At 35.9% G+C, this 23,323-nt stretch overlaps 1 protein-coding gene across 5 annotated transcripts; it reads left to right on the forward strand.

Moving 5' to 3' along the window:
- The first annotated feature begins 1,721 nt into the window (after positions 1 to 1,721).
- Positions 1,722 to 14,450, forward strand: LOC129265446 (cytochrome P450 2U1-like). 5 transcript variants are annotated; one of them, XM_064102096.1, is made up of 6 exons: positions 1,722 to 1,997; positions 8,872 to 9,151; positions 9,761 to 9,974; positions 10,370 to 10,516; positions 11,292 to 11,634; positions 12,140 to 14,450. In XM_064102096.1, exons 1-6 carry the CDS (start codon positions 1,994 to 1,996, stop codon positions 12,319 to 12,321), a joined length of 1,170 nt encoding a protein of 389 aa, XP_063958166.1. In that variant the 5' UTR covers positions 1,722 to 1,993; the 3' UTR covers positions 12,322 to 14,450. The 5 variants fall into 5 exon arrangements, with proteins under 5 accessions (XP_063958166.1, XP_063958168.1, XP_063958169.1 ...); XM_064102098.1 differs by lacking the exon at positions 1,722 to 1,997 and adding an exon at positions 2,431 to 2,558; XM_064102099.1 differs by lacking the exon at positions 1,722 to 1,997 and adding an exon at positions 8,219 to 8,311.
- The last annotated feature ends 8,873 nt before the right edge of the window (positions 14,451 to 23,323 follow it).

Below are 23,323 nucleotides of genomic sequence, written 5' to 3' on the forward strand. Positions count from 1 at the left end.
CCCTAATCAATAATGATTGGTTTTCACAATAGACCAATCTCTAGAGGAAGTTAGAAGAGAAAAATGCAAAGAAAAACAACCAAGAGAATGAACCATAGGCCTTCAGATCTGAATCAAAATTGATGACCATGAGAATAGGGGTTATAATTCAAGACAGAGCTGAGATGTTGCAACAAAATATGCACAGACAGACATTATTTCAAGCTTTCACTATTTCTTCTTTACATTATGCGTTTTATTCAATAAAAAGACTACCAAGATTTAAGTTATATCCAGTTGTAATATGAAAGGAAATCATCCGAACATAAACCATTCAAAAACACTAATAATGGAACCAATAACATCGGAGTCTGCAATGATCCAGAATCCAGATAAATGGTTGGAAAGAGAACGAGTTATAACTTCTAAATACAATATTTAACTTAATATATGCCTTTCCATTCAATGATATAGAAGACTGTTAATGCAGAAACATGCATATTTAGAATAAAAATTTGATTTCATATTATTTTACTGCAAATAGATTGTGTTTTATTGTTGAACTTGAAATGTCATGGTTAAATTATCTTGATTCGGGAACCTTTCTTTAACATGGTGGGAACAGATCTCTACAAGATTTCTATAGATATAAAACCACCAAAAGATTTTAATTTTCATCACAATTGTCATTTTTGTCATGATTGTGATTTAACACAGCAACTTAAACATGTTCATCCGTATACGTTGAATTATATCTATCTTGGGGCTATAATATTCCTATTGTCTGATTATATGCGGATCGTTTGAAACGAAGATGCTTAGTTAGGCAAAGTACAACGTGAAAAGGGGAAGCTTTATCACTTTATGAATACAATCTAGATCTTGAATGGCGATATGAGTTTTGTTATTAATGCAGGTATGCCCATTCCACAAACGAACCCTTCTTTTTCCAACCCATTTTTCTTCTTTCCTGATGAGATTTCGCAAGAGGCATAGAATCGAATTCTCAAAGAGATGAAAACCTTTTGATACGAATTTGGACCATGATGCATGATCCAGATTCACGCCGGAGCGAAATCCTTTATTTCCCTCAGTTGAAAGGAAAGCGTCTGTTTGCTATGATTTTGTTATCCCTATATTTTTCATATCTAATAGCCATTCGAGTTAATTTCATAGAATGGTTTTGTTGGATTGTGTGTGTTAAATGAGCCGTGTCACCGCATCATTACATTTTGTCGAACAGAGAATAAGCACCTTCCAGTTTATCTTGTTACACGCCACATTACCTGTTTACTACTGCAAACTAAGATCGCCTTCTTGCATTATTCACCACCAAAATTAAAGCAAGTTCAATCGATTGAGGAAACGGAGCGAGGAATATCAAATACTTGTTGACATTGTACTCTCATATGAAACCAAAAGTACTTTTTCACTTTGTACTGACGCAACAAAATCTAAATGATTAACGTCTTTTGTTCTTGGTTATAAATAAATTACAAATGTGGCGCCACGACGCCTTGTACTTGACGCTCTAAGGCAAAGCATGAATCGAATAGGGGATGAAGGTTGAATTCCAAGCAATTACAAATTTCTGCCAAATATACCCTGCAATTTCAGCAAAGCACAGAAGTATACCCTCTTATTTTCAAGGACTATTCTACAAATTCAAATAAAGATTTATTTTTTTCATGAGAATAAAAGTTATTGGTTTTGAAATCAATCTTAGAAGAGAATTTAAGCCCACTCTTCAACTATCCAAACCATCGGATTGCAAATGGATTTTTGTAGACCGTACTCTGTTGTAAATTGCGTTTTATCGTTATAAATCTGACCTTTATATTATTTATTTTCAGTTTCATGTACATCTATGAGATGTAAATGCCTTTCCCAAAACGATGTTGTGATTGCATGTAGACATTGTAAATGTGGTGACGAAACTACATTTCGAAGAAGATCGAGTAGAAACTTTGGAACATGCATATTCGGTTGTTAATTATACTTTGATGAAAGTTTAATGGGTGAGTTTGAACACACCATGCGTAATTTCTACTAATTGTTTGCTGTTATCTTATCCGACAAACCTTTCACAATATTGAGTAAACCTTATTTTGAAAATGTATATATTTTGTATTTTGTGGGAATCATAATACATGTAAAGGCCCAATTTGTCAGGTGATTGTCTACGGTAAACTGCATCGCCCCTCTAAAAATGATTTTGGTCGGTGCCTGCACGTAGAACACTTCAGATTGACCACACATCGAGGTAAAAGATAGCTATCATCCTGATCAAGGGGCGTTTAAATTACATGTACGTGTTTATTTGAAGAATTCTCTCGTCACAAACACAATCCTGCAAACTTTTAGTATAGAAGTTGCCGATATTATCGAATATCACACCCACCATGGAGATGTTTATTAGTTGAACCCTGGTAAACACAATGATATCAAGTTAAACATTCCCACTTTGATGACTGCACACTGGTTTCATAACCTAAAATCACATGATTAGCGTAATCTCTGGATCTACGAAATGTGATTTCCCTCTTTACTGGACTGTTATACCAGTCGAATTCCATTTGGTAAGACCTATTCTACATTTTGTTCAGCGTTGTTTATATTGAACGTACCAAGAACTTAAAAAGATACTGTATTTCCCCGTGCTTATACTAAGCATGGATCTTAACATGTTCAACTGAACAATGGCGTGAAAGAGGTACCTCCTAAATTGGAGTTTGCACCCTGTGACTAAACACTAACACGAATAAACAACCAAGTTGGCATTGATAGGGGAATCCATTTGATACGATCAAGTCCATGATACGATCTTGTCTTTTGTTGGTGGAGAGTAAAAGTTGTAATGTTAAAAGGGGAAAATTCTTTTCCAAGGCGTAGTTAGTGACTCAGGGTCGTCGGTTCGACGCCTATCTCGTCACCACTCACCCCATGCATGCTGTGTCGCTCTGTAAGCCTACCTCGTCTCCACCAACTGTACCTCACACCATGCCCGCTGCGTCGCCCTTCAAGCATCTTGTGCTGATACTATATCGCAGCAACACAGACCATGGTATCAGTATCACGCTCTTCCAGCTTATCTTTTTCGTTGTCCACACGAACTGAGGGTGAAACTATGCCAGGGGGAAGACATTCAGATTGTCTTTCATAATTTTGCATAGTGGATAAAAGGGAAAATGCACAAAATGGACCCCCCTTTATCAAACAAAAATATGGCCATATTACTTTTATATGCAGAGAGGGGGGGGGGGGGACCACTGATCCTCCAACCGTGGACATATTACACGTAGAGACGAGTTAGAGGATATAATAGGGTGATCGAAAAAAGAAAAAAAATGAAGAGATTGAATAATATACGCACGAGATATCACAGTTTCGCGCAACCAAACAATGAATCATTTTTTTAAAGTCTATAATATGGGATGGTGCAACGCAATATGTATAATAAGGATTAAAGAATCAGTGAACTGCAAAGAATTAAGTTGATATGACCTCATAGAAAGTACAGTTCACGTACATGTCCTGGTATAGAGGGTATAGCCTCAGGGTGACAAACACGCATTGGTCGTCCTAACCATGCCGAAGAAGCTCTTGGCCATTAACTCATTAGACAAGCCGGATAGACCCGCTCACTGCTAAAGATGCTAACATTGATATTCAATTTTCTCAATTCCCACTTCATGCAATCAATTTGCACGAATTTATCATGTGAAGGCTCTGAAATTGGATTAAGGATCTAGCAAGGTCCAATTCTAGATTTGCCTTCTGGTGCCGTGTTAGACATGAATAAAAGCATCAAAGACATACAATGTTCCGCGCGCATTTTCTTCACACACGCCTTTGTTTACATTGTGCGTCGGAAGTTACCTTTTAACAGAGAGATGAAGCGGACATCAACAATATTCATATTTTCTATACACACATTCTGCCTTTTTTTGGAAACATATCAAAAGAGTGATTGGTGTCATATACTGACAAGCTTAAGCTAGTCTCTGATTAAGGTTTCCAGCTTTAGGCCACATAATGAATTTACAAGTTTACTGTAAATTATGCAATATGATGTTGATCCCTCACCGAGTTGTGGGATAGGGATGGGGATATCAGCTGAGCAATCACAAACTGTGTGTTTATTCTGCGTAGATATACCTGGTTTATTTTTTTATTGCTACAAAATAATTTACAATTTCTGTTGGAACCCTTAAAACATACCCCATTATTTCATCTCTTTAGATTTTAGGAAAGCCTACTTTATATTACAATTGTTAAGAACTAAATGTATTGCTACAAAATCTATAAGGTTTGGATTTTAAACCAATGCTAAACTATATTACGTTCATATTCATTTTTAAATAATTATAATTTGAAGAATCTACACCGCTGTTTCCAGATTCATCCGATGAAAAGACTGATATCGTTTAAAAAATTGGTTGAGATCATTAATCTTTTCTAAAATAATACCCTCATATATTACAATATGAACTTTCGGAACAAAATTTTCGAGCAATAACTACAATTTCCAATCATGTACATCGCGTCAACCAATAGCTTTGACTTGATAAATCTCTATTGGGAAGAACTTGTGATTGCATTCGACACAGTTTGTTTGGGCTTGATGGCGATAAAGAAGTCTCAAGATGAGGACCAATTATACAAATCTCTTGATATCCTGCCATGGATGTGGATTGGAGCACTTAAATGGCCCAAGATAGACAGACACCTTTCTTGAAAGAAAACGCTAAATCATGATCCATTGGGCCGGTATCCGCCGAGACTTGAGCCTCATTTGACAGACATGATAGCTTCTTATTACCGAACTAAGATCAGAAAATGGTTCCAAGATCTTCATCTCATGTTTCTTGAGGGTTTCTGTCAAAGAACTCGCCGTCAATGGCGTATCGATGAAAAAAAAATGAGGGGAAAGATTTTGCATTATTTGGGAGGGAGCCCCCTCCAATCACCCTCTTAAAAATAAATAATAAACAAATAGATTATGAAGATAATTATAATATATTATATGAATAAGTTGATTTATACAATGAAATATAATAGAATTTTACAAATGAAATCCAAATTGAAAAGTAAATTAAATAGATAAAATGATATTTAAATGAAATATAATAGAATTAAATAAATTAAATCAAAATTTTAAAATAGTGATTTTGAATTAGATTGATTTCGTAATAAATTTGGAATGTTTAAAAGTTAAATAGGGCAATTATTAAAGGAGATTTCGTTAAAAATCATGATGCTGAAAAATACAATAATTTCACTCCCAACACACATCGCGGCTGTTGAAGGTTGCTTTTGCAATTAAGTCTCTTGATTTCGTTACGACTATTGATCAACTCTACATGTTTGTAACATTTACCAACATTGCATTACTAAATTAAACATCCCTCAACAACAATGATAAACAGACTGTACGATAAAGAAAATTGACACAGCGTGCTAACGAAATATTGAAGTGAGAATCACTCGTCCTTTGTCAGTTTATCGATTGTAATCAACAGACAAATTGATTTTCAGTCGGTGGTCTGTAAACCTTTATAGTAAACACCGGTTTTTATAGATCGAAGTTAAGAAGTACATGTAGATGTAATATGATGCATAGTTACGTGTCACGTTCACCAGTTTGCCCTGACGTGATACCCCTAAAAAACGTTTCAAACAAATATATAGATGATGAACCTTCCTCTTTGTCTTTTTTCCTTTTGAAAATGTTAATGTTGGATGATTGAAATAACATAAATGATGGTTGTATTTCGAATCCTCGTTAGAAGTTTAGTTATCGATACTTGTGATAAAATATGGGGATTAAAATATAAGTTCAAAATTTGAAATGGCGCTAATAAGTACATGCTTCAAAACGTTTTTCCATTTCATAAATCTTACCTATTCAATTTCCCTTTTTCGTTTGTGAGGGATATCATGCATTTTATTTTAGTCTAACCAGAGAAGTAGGTCCGCGGTTTAACTTAGATCAATTCCACCAGGTATTTCATTTTTTTGTCAGATGGAAGCAATTTATGATTGATATGACTCTTATCATGGTATTGGAAATTATGATTAATAATCTTTTAGAAGTAGTCAGATGTGATTATTTCTTACGTGTTTACTTCAAGTGTATCCGGATAAACTTGACTTCCCTTCCTTCCTATTGAAGTTGTCTTCCTACATTGTACATGTTGTATTTCCCATTTCCTCACCCTTTTCCCCAATGGCTGGTGTCTACCTCTTGAACCTGTCATATTTTAATTTCATCTTTTTTTCTAATTTCTCTGTCTTTTGATGAATAGAAATATTTCAGCATAGACAAATTTGTTTCAAAGTGCGAACGCACTGAGTACTTGTCTTCAACTCTTTATCTTTTACATACCTAGTTATCGTTTATAAAGAATGGTTATGTACGAAGATTGTACCTTTACATTTTCGTCGTATTCCATGCTTAGGAAGTATAAAAGAAAATACTTTATAAAATAGGATCCCATCTTTCTTATTAAAAGAAGAGTTACACCACACCTTCACAAGACATGTTGTTCATTCATAATGCTATTTCTTTCTAACGGACGTTATATTCAAGTTTTGAAAATGAATATCATTTAGATTTATCAAGGCTTATTACTTATTACATACTTTAAGAAGATGGTGCGGTCATTTTTATTTGTCAGCATTCGGATATTTTTCCTTACGGATATGTGGTCTTTTCAGATCACATTGACCTGCATGTCTGGAATAAGACATCTAATAATATTTGTGTCACACGTGAAGGAAGTCTTGACCTTATATTGGTCGCATCCTAAAAGTTATGTTGATCTCAGGAAGTCGTGGTGGTGTTTGTTGTTAAAATCCTGACCGAGAATCGGTTTTTTTTTTTTAAGAAAAAAAAATGGCTTACAGGTATTTCGTGCCGATTCTTAATTTTTTTCTCGTCATCTTTTGCATTAACGTACGTGCCATATGATGAATAAACTTGCTGATTTTGTTAACTTGTTGATCATTTTCGAACGGTTGTGGTCGAAGTCTATCATTGGAATAACAAACATTTATCCGTGGAATCGTGAACTTTGACACATATTCTGAGTTGATGACAAAGTTGTCATGAAAACTATGGAACGGAAGATTGTTATTTGGGTTTATTGTCGGACTTGTCAAAACTTTGAAAATCTGCGATTGCAATGATTTAACCACAAGCGTTGGTAAAAGAAATCGACAATTTTATTACAATCGCACTAAATTTCAAATAACATCACTTTCTGGAACATTCAAGTTACAGGGTGTTTCTTATTATTTTTAAGTCTTTGATTTCACGTGTCTATTGTTCCTAAAGTGGGCGGTGTTACAGTGGGGGGAGGGGCGACTGCACATAATGATTTTCTTTTTCAAGTAGTAAAAAAGGAAATGAAATGGTAATGAAAGAGAAGAAAGAAGAAATGACAATGAATGAGGTCCTGGTCTTGTAACTTTTACTGTTATCCCCCAACAAACATACACCGGTGCACAATTCACTGGTGCAGCCCTGCATACATGTATATGGTCTCTATTTTGTGTTTGTGTCGTCGAAATCACTTCAACCAAAATTACTAGAAGACAGTATTGACTACTGAAAATGAGCGATTGTGAACTTTGATGACCACTATCTTAAACCGTCCGAATCGAATGGAAGAATTTAGAGAAATAAAGTACATGGTGAAGGAAACATGAACGATTTATGGCAGACATTAATCAAAACCATGACGCAACAGTACTTAAATAATACTTGAATTTAAGTCAATGCACTCTGAAACCAAACAAGCTTGTTTCACAGATCTATTTGTGTAATAAGGACAAATAGATCATTATAAATCTTACATGTATAAAATGGCATAATGTAACGCGAATGAGGCCCGTTAAACTACATGTAAGCTTAGCTATTGCTCTGAGGGAAGATTTTTTCAAACAATTAATTGTAATGACAACTGACCACCAATTGCAATCAATCGTACAAATCAACAGTAAGATCAATTACTAAGCTTTGTGATATATTTGCCCCTAGTGACTTAATTAGTTGGTGTCCTTGTCTCGGCGACTGTATCATCTATTACCATAAAAGTGACATTCACTTATCATGGAAATCGATGACAAAGCCTTCTATTTGGTAATAGTTCATGAGCTGTTTATTGAATTCTGGATTGATTGCACAAGTTTTATGTTGAATGACCTTTATATGATAAATTCGTCATGAACAAACACAATTACAACGTGCTTGACGTTGTGTTACCCGAATAACATGTATTTCTTCGTCCGGCTCCTTAAAAAAACCCACAAACAATTATTGATAAAGGTTTTGAAATATTCTTTTCATTAATTCTTTTCAAAGTAAGAATGGTGATTTTTGTTTTCTCTAGGCCGATTAAAGGATGATACATACATGTGTGTTGCAATTGCCGTCGTTGCGTTTTGCATTAAACGTAACTAAAATAAGTAGTTGTCATAAGGTTTTGCTACAGATTTTCTATGTAGAGATTAAAGTAAATTTTGATTGTATTTGTCCAATGAAATGTATATCCTGCAGGGTAATATCTTGATGTTTTCATTGGTAGAAATGCCCCTTAAATTACACGAACAGGAACAAAAAAATAATAATAATAACGATACACAGCAATAAGTCGGGTCGCTTTGCAAGAGATGCGTTCAAACATGGACCTAATACTCTAGGTCCATTGTTCAAAAGACCTAAGAAAATCAAAGCCCCCAAGTGGGCACATCTGTTTGTTTGAAAACCAAGTTTCATTTCAATTTATAGTTGTGTTTTATTGCAATTCCTTGTGCAACAACTCCAGTTAAACCCCCTTCTAATACATATCTATAAATACTTGTCTTCATGTTTGTTTTCATGTATAGGTATCGTTGTGGCTGACTGGGGCCCAGTGTGGAGAGAACAGAGAAGGTTCACCCTGACGTCACTTCGTAACTTTGGTTTTGGAAAAGAGAACTTTGAAGGCGAAATTCAGGAGGAAATTCGTTACATGTTGGCAGCTTTCAAAGAGAAGGAAGGATCGTCGTTTAACTCTGATCATATCGTAGAGATCGCCGTATCAAATGTCGTCTGTAACTTCAACTTCGGACGGAGGTTCGAGTATCAAGACCCCAAATTCCAGCTTCTTGTGGATAGCATCTATAGGTAGAAAGGACCCCCTTTTGTGTAGTTTTTTAAAATTATGTATTAGTTAATTAACTAATTAATCTATTTTTTAATCGATACGCTTGTCTATTCAGTATCGGACATAATTGTATTGATAATTTAATGCTAATCATGTCATGATATCACTCTTGATAAGAGTTAAATTTATGCCGAATCCCCTTCTAAAAACCTAATGAAGAGTGAAATTTCGCCCCCAACCGCCCTGTTAAACACTGGGTGAAAGATGAGGTATAATGGAAACACAAGTAGTAGTGACATATCCAACAATACGGTGACTCCACCTTTCAATTAACTTATATGAACCACTTAGGTCACCCTCCCCCCCCCCCCCCCCCACGAAAGGCCTTGGCGTACTTGTATCACACATTTCAAAATCTCTTTCAAGTCAAGCTGAAAATTGAGAACGATCAGCTCCAATCACCAATATTTCTAAGAAACCGATCAACGCATAATTCTGTAACCTAATTAGCATCCTGTTGATTGAAATTAGACTTGATATTCATGCTGGATATAAATGTATACGCATTTTTGTCCTCAAGTTCTTATTAATTATTTGGATCCCTCCTATATTTCTGCATTCCTATTTAGATTCGCCGAGATAGGAACGAACGCCGCAGCAGTCAACTTCTTTCCTTTTCTGAAGCATCTTCCTATTCCTGAAATCCGAGAAGTGTTTGAGATCGATAAGGTGGTTCGTAGCTTCCTGGAGCGTATGATTGAAGATCATAAGGAGACATTTGATGAGACACGACAGAGAGATTTCATCGATGCTTATCTCCTGGAGATCAAACGCAGACAAGAGGTAAATCTTTTCCCTCTGTGTCTTAATGTTATATCAAAAAGATCGCTAAGCATGCGTGTAACTCGTCGGTAATTACCAGGATCTGATACCCCCTGTCTTTCATATTTCCCCATCAATACATCACCTTTTCAAAATAGATTTATTAGTCCGTTGCAATCTAGAGAAGCTTATCGTTATGGAACACAGTCAGTGTCAAGTACACGATCTTCCCAATCTTAATAAGCGTTATTTAACCATTAGATTATGAATAACATCGCAACACCATATTACACCACAGATGTTATAACCATGATCTGAATACGACTGTAGTTTGGATTTGTTTCCAATCCTATTTTAAAGATTGACGTAATTGTCTTAATCCATGACGACTTCTTGACGTCATCCTTAATTTTCAGGCACTGAAGAACGGGGAGAAAATAAGCGAGGTGGATGCATCCTTCACGGAGACATATCTATTTCACATCTTAAATGATCTCATCTTTGCTGGAACAGAGACGATGAGTTCAACCATTCGATGGGCTATTCTTTATATGATAGTTCAGGTAGGTTAACATTCAAACATTCATAAACTTCTGTCGAATATGTTTTTACAATATGACTTAATTTCATGCTTTAAATGTTGCTTCAACTTGATGCAGTGTTTCCAAGTAAATAGAAAGCTGATAGGATATTTATTTCTTATGAAATGTATTATAAAAATTGTGGTGAATTTATGTAACTAGTTCACATTATGTGATTGATTTGATTCTTATATGTAGATCAGTTTTAGATGGTGTTAAATATCTTCAGACATTGCAAAAAGCCCTGGAGTAACTTCTTTTACAGCAAACATATCTCAGCATTTTTAATCAAAGAAGAAAATATTCATAAACACGATAAATTATGAAAGTGCATGGACAGTCTTTTACAAATTGAAAGGTTCGATTAAAAAATCAGAGTTCATAACAGGTATAAATATTCAATTCAGAACATAAAAAACCTTTTCGTGATGTATTATGTTTAACAAGAGTAATCACAAATCCTTGCAAACGCGACGCGTGGGATGTTGATTAACTATAAAAACTATAAATAGCCGTGACCTGTTTCGAGTCCAATAGCTGCTCATTCTTAGACAATGAATATAATATTTTCAAGAATAAATGTGAGAATATAACATCGCTTCGACTGTGATTTGAACCTTGAAGCTGGATTGCGTGACCAGTCATGTTCAAGATGATCTATCCGGGCTCCCGTTTAGGCAATCATTAGCTTGAATCATATCAATTACAATATTGTAGATCAATTATTAGCATTTTCTTGAACGATTTTGAAATGTAGCCAGAAGTACAGAGGAAGGTCCAAGACGAGCTTGATGCGGTTATTGCATCCGGGGAACTCCCGTCATGGAGGAACAGGAACCGTACGCCTTACACAGAAGCTACACTCATGGAGATCCAAAGGATGGCCAACATCACTGCCCTAACCTTCCCACACAAGACTACAGAAGATACAGACCTAGCAGGCTACAGTATTCCCAAGGATACGCATGTCTTCATCAATCTGTATTCAGTCCATGTAGACCCAACCCTCTGGAAAGAACCTGATAAGTTCATGCCAGAAAGGTTTCTGAATGAAGATGGAACTGTCATCCACAACCCGGCTCTCATGCCCTTCTCTGCAGGTGCGTATATAGCTTTATTGGAAGAATATACCATTTGCAGCCGTCGATTCATTACATTCAAAGATAATTTGATCTTTTTGGCCAAATTATTTAACAATTTCAATAATTTTCCTTTATGTTCTTGTAATCGGACAACCACCCGGAACATGAACATTTGGTCAATATCTCTAGGAAGTGTTCATGAAGTGCCATGCTGGCTTGTAGGCAATATTAAAGAACAGCTATTAGTATCATAATCAGTAACGTATCATTTTTTCAATGGTCGGCAAATATAAGCGAATTCATGAAGAAAAATCACTTACATGTCGCTTCATAAAGTAATCCCCTGTATAATTAAGACTTGCTTGTTTTACTCGAATGTCCACTACCAGCCGAGGGGGAAGGGTAGTCATTTATGTACTTACTATGCTTCAGTATAATGTAAATATACAGTATATATATGAACATTTACCCCACGAATATGAAGTAAATTATCATCTTACTCATATGCTATATTCTTCTTTAGGTCGACGAGCATGTCCAGGTGAGAAACTTGCAAGGATGGAACTATTTTTATTCTTCTCATCGATGCTTAGATACTTCACGCTCATCCCCGCACCAGAGAACCCAAACCCGAGTATCTACAAGAACTATGGCATCAGCTTAAACCCCAAACCATACAAGATCTGTGTAATACAACGCCAGTGAACAATTGAAACTGATCCGATCCAAGACCTGTTAGATCTTGAGGATCGATGATTTGTTGCCTTTGCTTCCAAAGGTTTTCGGCAACATCCATTCCTGTCAGAGACCTGCTTCACATCTTGATTGTGTATAAGCTGTGAATCTCAAAGGTTTTCAGCAACATCGGGTTATGTCCTGAACACTCAACGGAGTATGACTGTGTCAAGGACCAGTAGGCTATTTGGGTGTTGGAAAAAACACGAGATTCACTTTTGAATTGAGAGAAGGAAAATATTGAGATTACAACTTTATCCTGATGACTAAGGATGAGCTTGACTGACTCTGATCAGTGGTGAATCTGATGAAATCCTACCCGCTCTAAAAAAAAATCATGCAGGATCCATCGTGCGATTTCGAAGATGTGACGGTTTTAAGATGTTACTTCAGTGGGACATTTCTAAGTTCGATGTAATTTCTACAAATATGTGACGACGTATTCAGTGAACGTAGCATGGTGATCTATTTTCAATGCAGCTCTTTTGGTTTGCAACTGACGAAGATGGGCTTCTTGCCTCATATACTGATGACAATCTCTTTCAAACGATACGAAAAAATATATATCTATAGATGTTAATAAATTTGATAGATGGAATTGAGCAGCTGATAGTTTGTTTAGAAAGAACATATCTTATATACGTTACATATGATTCCTGTGTAATATTTTGTAATTTAAAGTAAATGCATATAAGTGATGCTGTACAGTTTTAAAATATTTTCATGTTTGTAGTTCTGACGAACACTCAATAACGATTCAGTCTAATCATTAAGGCTTTGAGTCACATATTGAGGAATGAAGCATTTATTTTATCCTGTTTTTTTTTAATTCTTTTAAAAATATAACGACTTTTCTGACATTAATATTGAATATTGGTATTTGTTCAAATGATGAGAGAAAGAGAGATAAGTGATTTGATGGTGTCATTCTTCTACTCAGGTCCAACGTTGCTTAGCAACACTTTTGTTGTATTTTCTATCCTCTCAAATGCAATCAGTAAGATCGTTTGATGTTCAATCCTTCACTGCATGTACCGTTATCATGACTACTACTATTTATGCTATATTATTTATATAATGGTGTTTAATTTATTGAACATGTGATTATTTATGGATGATTTTTTTTTCAGTTTAAAGATATATATAATGATGCACTTACATACGAGTTTTCATCACGAAAGGTTGAGGTTCTTAAGTGGCTAAACCATGCAGTGTTGCAGCACCGACGGGGTTTGGTGATGTTACGTGATCAAGGGTGGTGGAATTGGAAATGAATTGGGCCTTTATTCTACACAGTGCCTCGATACTCAGTTTAAGAGTGATAAGTACAACAAGCAATAGTCATTTCAAGCAGGTGCCTATAATTGTACATAGTTTGTTGTCATAATTAAACAAAACAAGATCAGTATTGGAACTGTCATTTTACAGAATAGATAATAGATTATGTTATATTGTATAAACATAATAATAAATGTTGCAAGGGATGTCGAATGTGGTCTAGTGGTATATAAGACGCCCCTTTTTCCACTTTGTAATTACTGGAATAACTTAATCAAAGTATAGGAGGGGTGCATTAATTTGCTAGTCAGCCTATTTATGCTGGCACGGTTTCCAATTTTTGCTTAATAAAGCTTTACTAATTTTAGGATTTTAGCTGATTGCTTGTGGCTATTCTCTATCCGTGTTGCTGTTGAATATGTCCACCCACGTCACGAATACTAATGATGGCTCAAGATAATTATAAAACCAATCGAAACAGCTAACGAGCGTGCTCTAGTGAAGACGAAAAGGTACTTGTGTCTATGGTCGTACATACAACCACGCAGGTTGTCGTCCTTATGCCTCTAGACCTTCAAGGACGCAACTCTTGTAGCCTATCCATCGAGTTCATGATCTTGAGAAAAGATTTAGTTTCTATGACCATCCATTTATACTCGTTCTATATATACCAAACAAAGCTGTTTTTTCAATAACTTGTGTAATGCTTCTTTATGAATTTATATCGTATTTTCTTTTTTAATTAGAGACGTTGCATATAAATTATTATGATTCATTGTCATGGTGTAGTATTAAATCGAAAGAGATACCTCATTCTTCAATTATTTTTGTGCTAGTTGGTTTCTTTTCTTGTATGTGTCCAGACTACTGAGGTCATTTCGTTGATCTTATGTGCTTCTTCACCAAATTTATTTCAAAAGACATGAAGTCTGATATCGGAAGGGAACTAATTTCATTATCTCTGACATAAATTATAAAAACATCCTTGACTATAAGACATTCAATATTTCTACGTATGTAATTACGTATTTAATTATGGATTTCGGCAAAATAAAATTATTTTATTCATTAGCAAGCTTCAACACTTGTCCATGAAACTAATATTTTTTCATTAGGTATATTGTATAATGAAATATTATGGCATATTTTCGCATCAGTTCAACAATGTACTTATCACAAGATGCATACCTTGATATATTTAGAGTAAAAACAGAACAAAATGTGACCCGGAGAAAATCAACGACAAAAAACCCACCGAGAAATAAGCCAAAGTTAAAGTTAGGAGATGAAGATTTCCATGTTATTTCAAGTCTTGAGAACGTGTGGAAGTAACAACAATCCTCCTCATTCTGGAAGCTAAGCCTCGGGTCTTCAACCTAGCAAAATACGATGCACGTGTAGCAAATATTTCAACTTGTTGCAAGATGGAAATGGCAAGTTAACACGCCGCGAAGATGAAGCGTTATTGGGCGAAATTCCCATTAGACGTAAAATTCGGACCAGATTGGCGGTGTTTCTGAACTTGAACCTGACTCTGAGACGTGGTGATTTAGACACCCTTGCTTCCGATTGCCTCAGGCGAGGGAGAGGGAGAGAAATGAGAGGGGAAGGGGAGAGAGAAAAAATTGGAGGGAGAGAGAGAACGAGAGAATGTCAGTCAATGTGTTATACATATGTAATTAACTAAATCTTAATGAATTGACCAAGGCCCTGCTTAATTTGCAAATTTAAAGGAAACATTACAAATATTAAATACAGATCCAGATGGATGACACTAAAATCAAGAATTTTGCTAGAGCTCTGAGAAAATGAGTACTTTATTCAGCATCTGAAAACTCTTTTTCCTTTATTATCAATATACATTAAATTATTATCATTATTATGATCATCATCATCATCATCATTATCATCATCATCATCATCATCATCATCCTCCTCCCCTCCTCCTTATCACCATCATCATCATCATCCTCATCATTCTCATCATCATTATTATCATCATCATCATCATCATCCTCATCCTCCTCCTCCTCATCATCATCATCATCCTCATCATCATCCTCCTCCTCCTCCTCCTCCTCCTCATCATCATCATTATTATTTTTTGCTTAAAACTATAATAGGTGGAATAGACATTATGGAGTACCAAGGGACCACAGATTATGTTTTCAACAATGGGAAATTAAATCTACTTTGTGCTCAAAAGTTAGTACCCCCCCCACCCACACACAAAATGTTCTATTTCATGCTAAGTGTTGAATGTGGACAACACTACAATTTTCAGCGAGCCCAGCGAAAGAAACTTTATTGAATGTAACATTTTATCATCTGACTTAACAATTAAATATCTAAAACATGGCAGAACTCGAACACTTTAAATAAATGCTCATTTTCTAGAGGGGCTCACTAACTATTGAGCACCACTATGTTTTGGCATGGAAGCTCCTTGGTTTTGGGGAACTTTGAGGAGTGGGGGGAATATAAAGGAATTTCCCCTTCTGTTTGGTGTTATCTTGAAATTATCATATGTTATCATCATCATCATCATCATCGCCATCACTATTATAATCATTTTCATTATCATCATTAGTATCAGCAGTGGCATCCTCAACAATATCTTTGATGGTACCGTCATCATGATCATGATCACTATCAGTATAATCATCATGATAGGCGTTAATACTGATTGTTCTTTAACGTTAACCATTATCACGAGTTTAAATCTGGAAGTCCTTGCTATCATCAGCAATTACGAATATGAATTTGTGTATTTTTATGTCAATTAATTTATTGCGTCACAAATACAAACCTTCAATATGGTAGTTACAAGAATAAGGCAAGTCCAAGTGAATAAACTGTTGACTAACATGTTAATTGTTATTTGCAGTTGGAATTTGAAAACAAATATTTGGTGGTGGAACGGTGACTTCAAGCTTTGTGTTAGTAATAGGAGAGTGAATTAGGGCTGCGCAACCAAGCGCCAACACCCAGCATCAGAAGCTTTTCGTTCATGTTCGGTGTTGTTACTGGTGTTAAAATCAGCTCAACACTCAACACCGAACTTGAAATCACCCAATGGATGTGTCAAGGTACTCTGGCCCGGCAGTAGCCCGGTAAACTGATCCAAGCTAACATTTTAACAAGACGTGTGATCGTGATAAAATGGGACTGACTTTCACAACTCGTCTCTGCTGCACTGCAGGGGGTTCGTCAAGAATAACTCCACAAAAGGAACGAGAGATGCATCATATCAACCTCCCCTCTGCTAAAGATAATTTAGACACACTTTCATCTCACATCCCACAATTCCATTAGTCATTTTCTAAGAAAATTATGAATTGATAGAGCTGTGGTGCGAGGTATGCAATCATACTTCAGTTTTAGATTTGGAATAATGGAATCATGTTTAGAACATTTTTTCTGTTATTCATTTGTTTTATATTCGAGTTTTTTTTATATTAATATATAAAAATGCAAATCAATTACTTCATATTATAGTCTATTTTCTATCATATTTTTCTTCTTTTGTGTCTTTTTCGTTCCTAATGTTCCTTATGTGTCTCAAATTTTCCTTCGCCATTTTTCTTCACCGCCATGTCTACTTCTCTTCATCCTCCTCCTTCTTTTCTTTTTTTTCTTCTTCTACTTCTACTTCTCATTCTCCTACTTCTTTTACTCCTACTTCTTCCTCTTCTTCGAGTTTTAACAAACTTGAATTAAAGTGCTAAGAACAGCGAGGTAACAATAACTTGAAATGCACGCCTACTTTTTTATCATATTTGGGGGAATTTAAGATAAAATCACCTATCACACAGAAGGGACCAAAATACGCACATCACGGAGCTACACAATATAAATTTAGATAGAATATAAATTAAATGCTATTTGAATTATTTCCAAAAGAATTTGAACATGTAAAAGGCAACTAATCTCTCATCTATTTCTTTGCGACTTTGCAGTTTCACATCAGTTGTGAAATAAAAGTATTTAGATACTTATTTGCATAAATTATAAGAAAACGAAAATAATCAATGAATAATTTCTCTACAAAAAATCAACCAGGTCATCAATAAAGACATCTCCATCACTGAGGGAGGGGGTGGTGGGAATGAATATTATCATGAAATTGGCAACAATCCCGAATGTACTCCGGAATCCACACTCCTGTCCATGAGAGTGATTGGTTAATCCAATCATTTGACATATCATGTGACAGATCATATTCTGTTCATTTCATATCAATCATACACTCCCATATATCATTCATTCCATTCAGATGTTGTATAGAGCAGTATTGGTTGTAGGGATGTCGCGTGTGGAACATTTAAAACCTCGTGTCATCTGGATTCATTGTTCGATCATGTGCCAAGAAACTTAAAAAACAATAACGCTGTTATTCTTTAGATTTTTTTTTCTTCATTTTCTCTAGTTTATACTTTATAAGAACCGACTTGGTGTCAACCTGTACTTTTTCTTCAATGAGATCATAATCGTTAGTATTTTTATTATAAATGTAATAATATAATGAGTAATTTGAGCGAAAATGTCAGTGTCAATTAAAGATGATTAGATAACTGTGTCCGGATATTGTTGGAATCATGCATGAGATTGAATCGTTGAAGAGTTGAAAAATAGCATTATCCCCCACCAAAATCTGGGGAAAAAACATGGGGTACTCTGTGCCCCAATAAAACCTAATAGTAAGGCGCTTTTGACTAAATCCGTTGTAGATAGAGACTGTATACAAATTTCGGACATGCAGAAATTGCGGAGGAATTGTCAAAAAAAACGAACCAGCGCCAACTGAACTCGAGCGAGCCATTTAGCAGGGGCGTCGATCCAATTTTTCAGATGGGGGGGGGGGGGGCAGGATCATGAATCAACGTTTCAAAGGCGCTCGATCACACAAAACAAACACACTCACCCACACACACGCATAGGCCTATATATATACATATATAATAATTTGTATAATATATGACTCATGAGAAAGAGACACACATTTCACCAACAAATCAATGCGAGCCCGAAGCGCGAGCTGAAATTTTTTAGTATAATGACCTGAAAACAGGAAAATGGTACCTGTTTAGGACTTTTGTAGTAACTCGATTATGAGGAGGATACATATCTCACTACACAGATAATGCGAGAGCGAGCTGAATTTTTTTTATATTCTGACCTGAAAGCTTGATATTCTTAGCATTTTTGGTATCAATGATTAAGATGGGTATCCATAAGAACAATAGATGTGAGCGCGAAGCGCGCGAGCTGAAAATTTTGATTTTTCGATCTGAAAAAAAAATTGACAGATTAATGGACGTTGTTAATAAAGAACAAGATATATATCCAACAAAAGATTATTGCAAATCGAAGCGGGAATTCTTTTGAATTAAAGAATTGAAAACGGGACATTCTATTCACCTATTCAATCATTTTGGCTAAAGAAATTATGCGAGCGCGAAGCGCGAGCTGAAAATTTTTAGATTTCTATCTGAAAAGCGGACATTTTGAGCACGATTTTAAGTTAAGAACGAGTTGTGTATCTCAAACTCGCTGTGTAACATTACATTCTTATTTTATTTTTGCACTTCCGGAATTATTGGGGGGGGGGGGCAAAACGATATGTTTGCCCCCCAATATTTTCATTGGTGGGGCGATCGCCCCCCTGCCCCCCAGGATCGACGCCTCTGCCATTTAGTAAGAAGGTAGAGCTGGCAGTCGGGTCGGTTGATGTAAAAGCAACCGATTTAACTCAAATGTTGGCTTGTTTTAACCACACCTCTGCTTTTTAAGATACCATGATCTGATTTCAAGACATTATTAACCAAGTTGCCAGATCTCTTTCAAGTCATGGCAGTACCAAACCCTTCTCTCTATATACGCCGGCCAAATAACCACTCCCATACAAACCACAAGCACCTCCATGCACATCAATTTTTCTTCTACCACTGAAATAAACATGACCCCTTTCTCAACTTACCCTTCAAAGTGAATTATTTGGGGCAGTATTTTACCCAGTGCGGAAACATAATTGTCCAGTATGGTTAAAAAAATAAGCAGCAATTGCTTTAGAATGGGCAAAATTGTCATCACACTGGATAAATAAAAATGCCCCAAAGAAATGCCCAATGTTGGTTGGCAAATAATTACCCTCATGGAGCACTTTTACCCAATATTTTTTAGAGTGCATGTTAACGCCCCCTCCCCAGCCCCTGTTTCACAAATTAAATGCCAAGTTTATATCGACTGTATGATTCGAAGAGAAAACTAAATAAAAAAAATTAATTTCTAATTTTCCTTCAATAATGAATGAAGTGGTTTTACTCTTCACTGAACAGGTGGAACAAAGACCATAACGGTAACGCAATTCAATGAGGGACTTCGAATCTAGTAGGTGATCCCATCGATTCCCTGTCTTGTGAAAAAGTAAAACTTACAAATGCCGCATATTTCTGATTTTCCCGATTTTGATCTCAGTATTGCGCTTGCTCGATTGCCTCTATTTATTCACATCAACTTGTTGGTGGGGGTGGACTTGTCCTTTAAATACCACTCCTTTTCCAAACCCGAATCCAATGACACCAATCTTTCAGCTCGTCGACGGAACCTGTCATTATGTGGCTGAGGGATTAGTATCAATATTAGTAGAGTGACAATCTAAAATTCCAAATATTACTGATGATGACAGATGCTCACCCTCCAGATACATCTACTGCCCATCATATTCAACTACATATAATCTTCTATCATTTACGGTATCGTTTGAGCTGCAAACACGCAATCAATTTTTGTTTTTAAAGAGCAAAAAAGAAGTTTGGGGCGATAAAGAAAATATAATAGACAATCTTTACAATCGTAACGCATTAAAATCCACATTATATTTGGGAAACCCGCTTGCAATACGATTGGGATGATTCAATGATTGATATATTCGTCGGGGGTAGCACAGGAAATACAAAGAAGAAACATTTGGCATTACTGTATTCAATTTCTCGAAAGGATAGCCCTTGAAAGCCGAGATGGCATGTTTGTCATGGGGTCGTTCAATCATGTAACCATAATAATTTAATATACAAATAGAGCAATTAACATGTTAAAAAAAATCAAAAATCTATTTGAAAAATAGTGTTTGTTGTAATTTAGAAAAAAAAAATTAAGTGAAGGTCATAGTTACAATGTGGAAAGAAATTATTCCGACCATAGTGAGAATAAAATAAAAGTTTCGATAAAACGATCTCTACCTTCCTCATTGTCGAACTTTTAATTGAAATTACATGTGAATTGACAATTTTTACCATTTTGGGTACAAAGTTGAAAAGTTAACGTTTTACGACATCGCCATTTTTAACAACATGAAAACGCATAGGTTTACTCTAATTAAGCTAACTCTTCTAATGATGTAGACCTACAACATCCGGGCTACAACATAATTACTAGGATGAGAGGATCTTTGTCAAAAGGCCAAAACGATTATAAAACTGACTCTGAGTCCGTACTGTCAGTAAAATATTTCAAGAAGCTTGCCATGCAATTTTACCGAATTCTTGCATCTTTTTCCGCCTTGGTGGTCCCCGTCCCATCTCTGCTAAATATCCCTAGGCTTTTCGCTGCCTTCTTGGACGCTCTTCCGCCTACTTTAACCACGGAAACATCTCGATACCATGGTTACCAACACACTTCCCCAACAGATAACTGCTCTTCACAAGCTCACTCTTTAACCATCAAAATAATGCACTATTTAACAAAGTTCGTTTCACCTTTCTGAGCCCGATATCAACCAAAACAAAAAATACAATCAATCGCTCAATAATTGTATTGATTTGCACCCCCCGAAATTGTGTATAATTGCTCAATCATTGTATAATTGTATTGATCTGCATCCCCCCCCCCCCGACATTTTGAAAACTGTTTGAAAAATGTATAGTAAATGCTGTCATAAGAATCCTACTCAGCATTTTCGCTCTTCAATTTTTAACATTTTTTTTTCAACCAGTCATCGTTAGCACAAATCTTTTAAGTCATGATATAACTAATTTAAAACATTCATAGTTTCGCTCACGCTTCGCGCTCCAGTGGATATTGGTTGAGATAAATAAATGATCTGTTCAAAATAACGTGGGGCTTAAAAATCCAGTATTCACGTCAGTATGTACAAATTATTCTTCTTGTGACTAGAGTTTATATTATTTTGTTTACCGAGACACGCTTCCTGCATGGTCATAGGCCTATTTACAAAAAAAAGTGAAAAAAATTTAAACTTTTCAGCTTGCGCTCGATTTTGTGAAACAGGCAAACAATTTCTTGTCCACATTTGCCCCCCCCCCAGTTTAAAAAATCCTGGTGCTGCCACTGATTTCATGAGATAATGATAATATCTTGTTCTTTATTAAAACGTGCTTAAACTGTCAAAATTCTCACGTCGGAATATAAAAAAAAATCAGCTCGCGCTTCGCACTCTCAATAATTCTTTGATTAAATAGCTATCCTGTGCTTCGAATGTCCAGTTCTCAGGTCGGAATATCAAAAATTGTCAGCATGTGTTGGACGCTCGCATTATTTGATGTATGAAATATCTATGCTCTTCATGGGTCAAAAATTAAAAAATTCAGCTAGCGCTTCGCGCTCTCATTAATTATTTAGATACGCATCTTGTTCATGATATCTAAATGCATTAAATAATTTTTTTTTTTAAATAGAATTCGCACTTCGCACTTATGAGATACCTATCTTGTGTGTAAAATAAAGCATAGATGTCGTTAAAACTTTAGTCTATATTCACCCCCCCCCCCAAAAAAAAAAAAAAAAAAAAAAGTCAGTCGAAATTCGGGGGGGGGGGGGAATGTGGATGAAAATATCCCCCACCACCTATTGGCGAAAACTGGATGAGCCCCTGCCTCAATATCTAAATTGGATTATAGTCTTTCTGAAAGCCACTGATCAGAACCCAGTGATTAGCTCATAAAATTACCCCTCGTTTCTTTGCTATTACATGAGATGGAGAAATTTATGGTAATGGGAATAACACAAATTCATATGCAGAAAAAGCATTCGGAATTTAAACTGTTACATAGAATCAAGAGTAAAGAAAAGTGAGTAAAATAACTGATGGAGATATAAATTCATAAAGAAAGTTTGGTTTTCCTAACCATTGGACGACATTAAACAATGTTTGCCCCATCCCCTCTGCCTATTATGAGTGTAGATACGGTAAATGGGGGAAGGTGAGAAAATACGCTCCACCCCCCCCCCCCCCCCCACCTCCCTCCAGACTGACGGGCACAGGAAAAGTGCTGAATAGCCGAATACCCATCCGGGAGAGGTCAAGAGGCTTTCAGTATGGATCCTTCTAATTCTAGTAGGATCCACGCTTTCAGGACTTAAGAACCCCTAGTACTGCATTTTCAATATTAACTTAAAGAATGGATCCTACTAGTAGGATCCATGCTTAAACATGTATAAGGTTGGTCCTGAAAATTTCACTTGTATTCCTACATGACACTGTGTGCGCTTGCATCGTTTCCCAACAGGAATTATTTTCCACATAATTGGGCCATCTCAAACGAAACTAGAGTTCAACAATACACATGCGATCGTGGCAGATAGGTAAATGGTAAATAATAGCTCACACCTCACATCGAAACTATGTTATCATACAATAATCATCCAAATCGGACCATGTTTTTATTTCCCTTTG

Source organism: Lytechinus pictus, chromosome 7, assembly GCF_037042905.1.
Source record: "Lytechinus pictus isolate F3 Inbred chromosome 7, Lp3.0, whole genome shotgun sequence".
Lineage (NCBI taxonomy): Eukaryota > Metazoa > Echinodermata > Echinoidea > Temnopleuroida > Toxopneustidae > Lytechinus > Lytechinus pictus.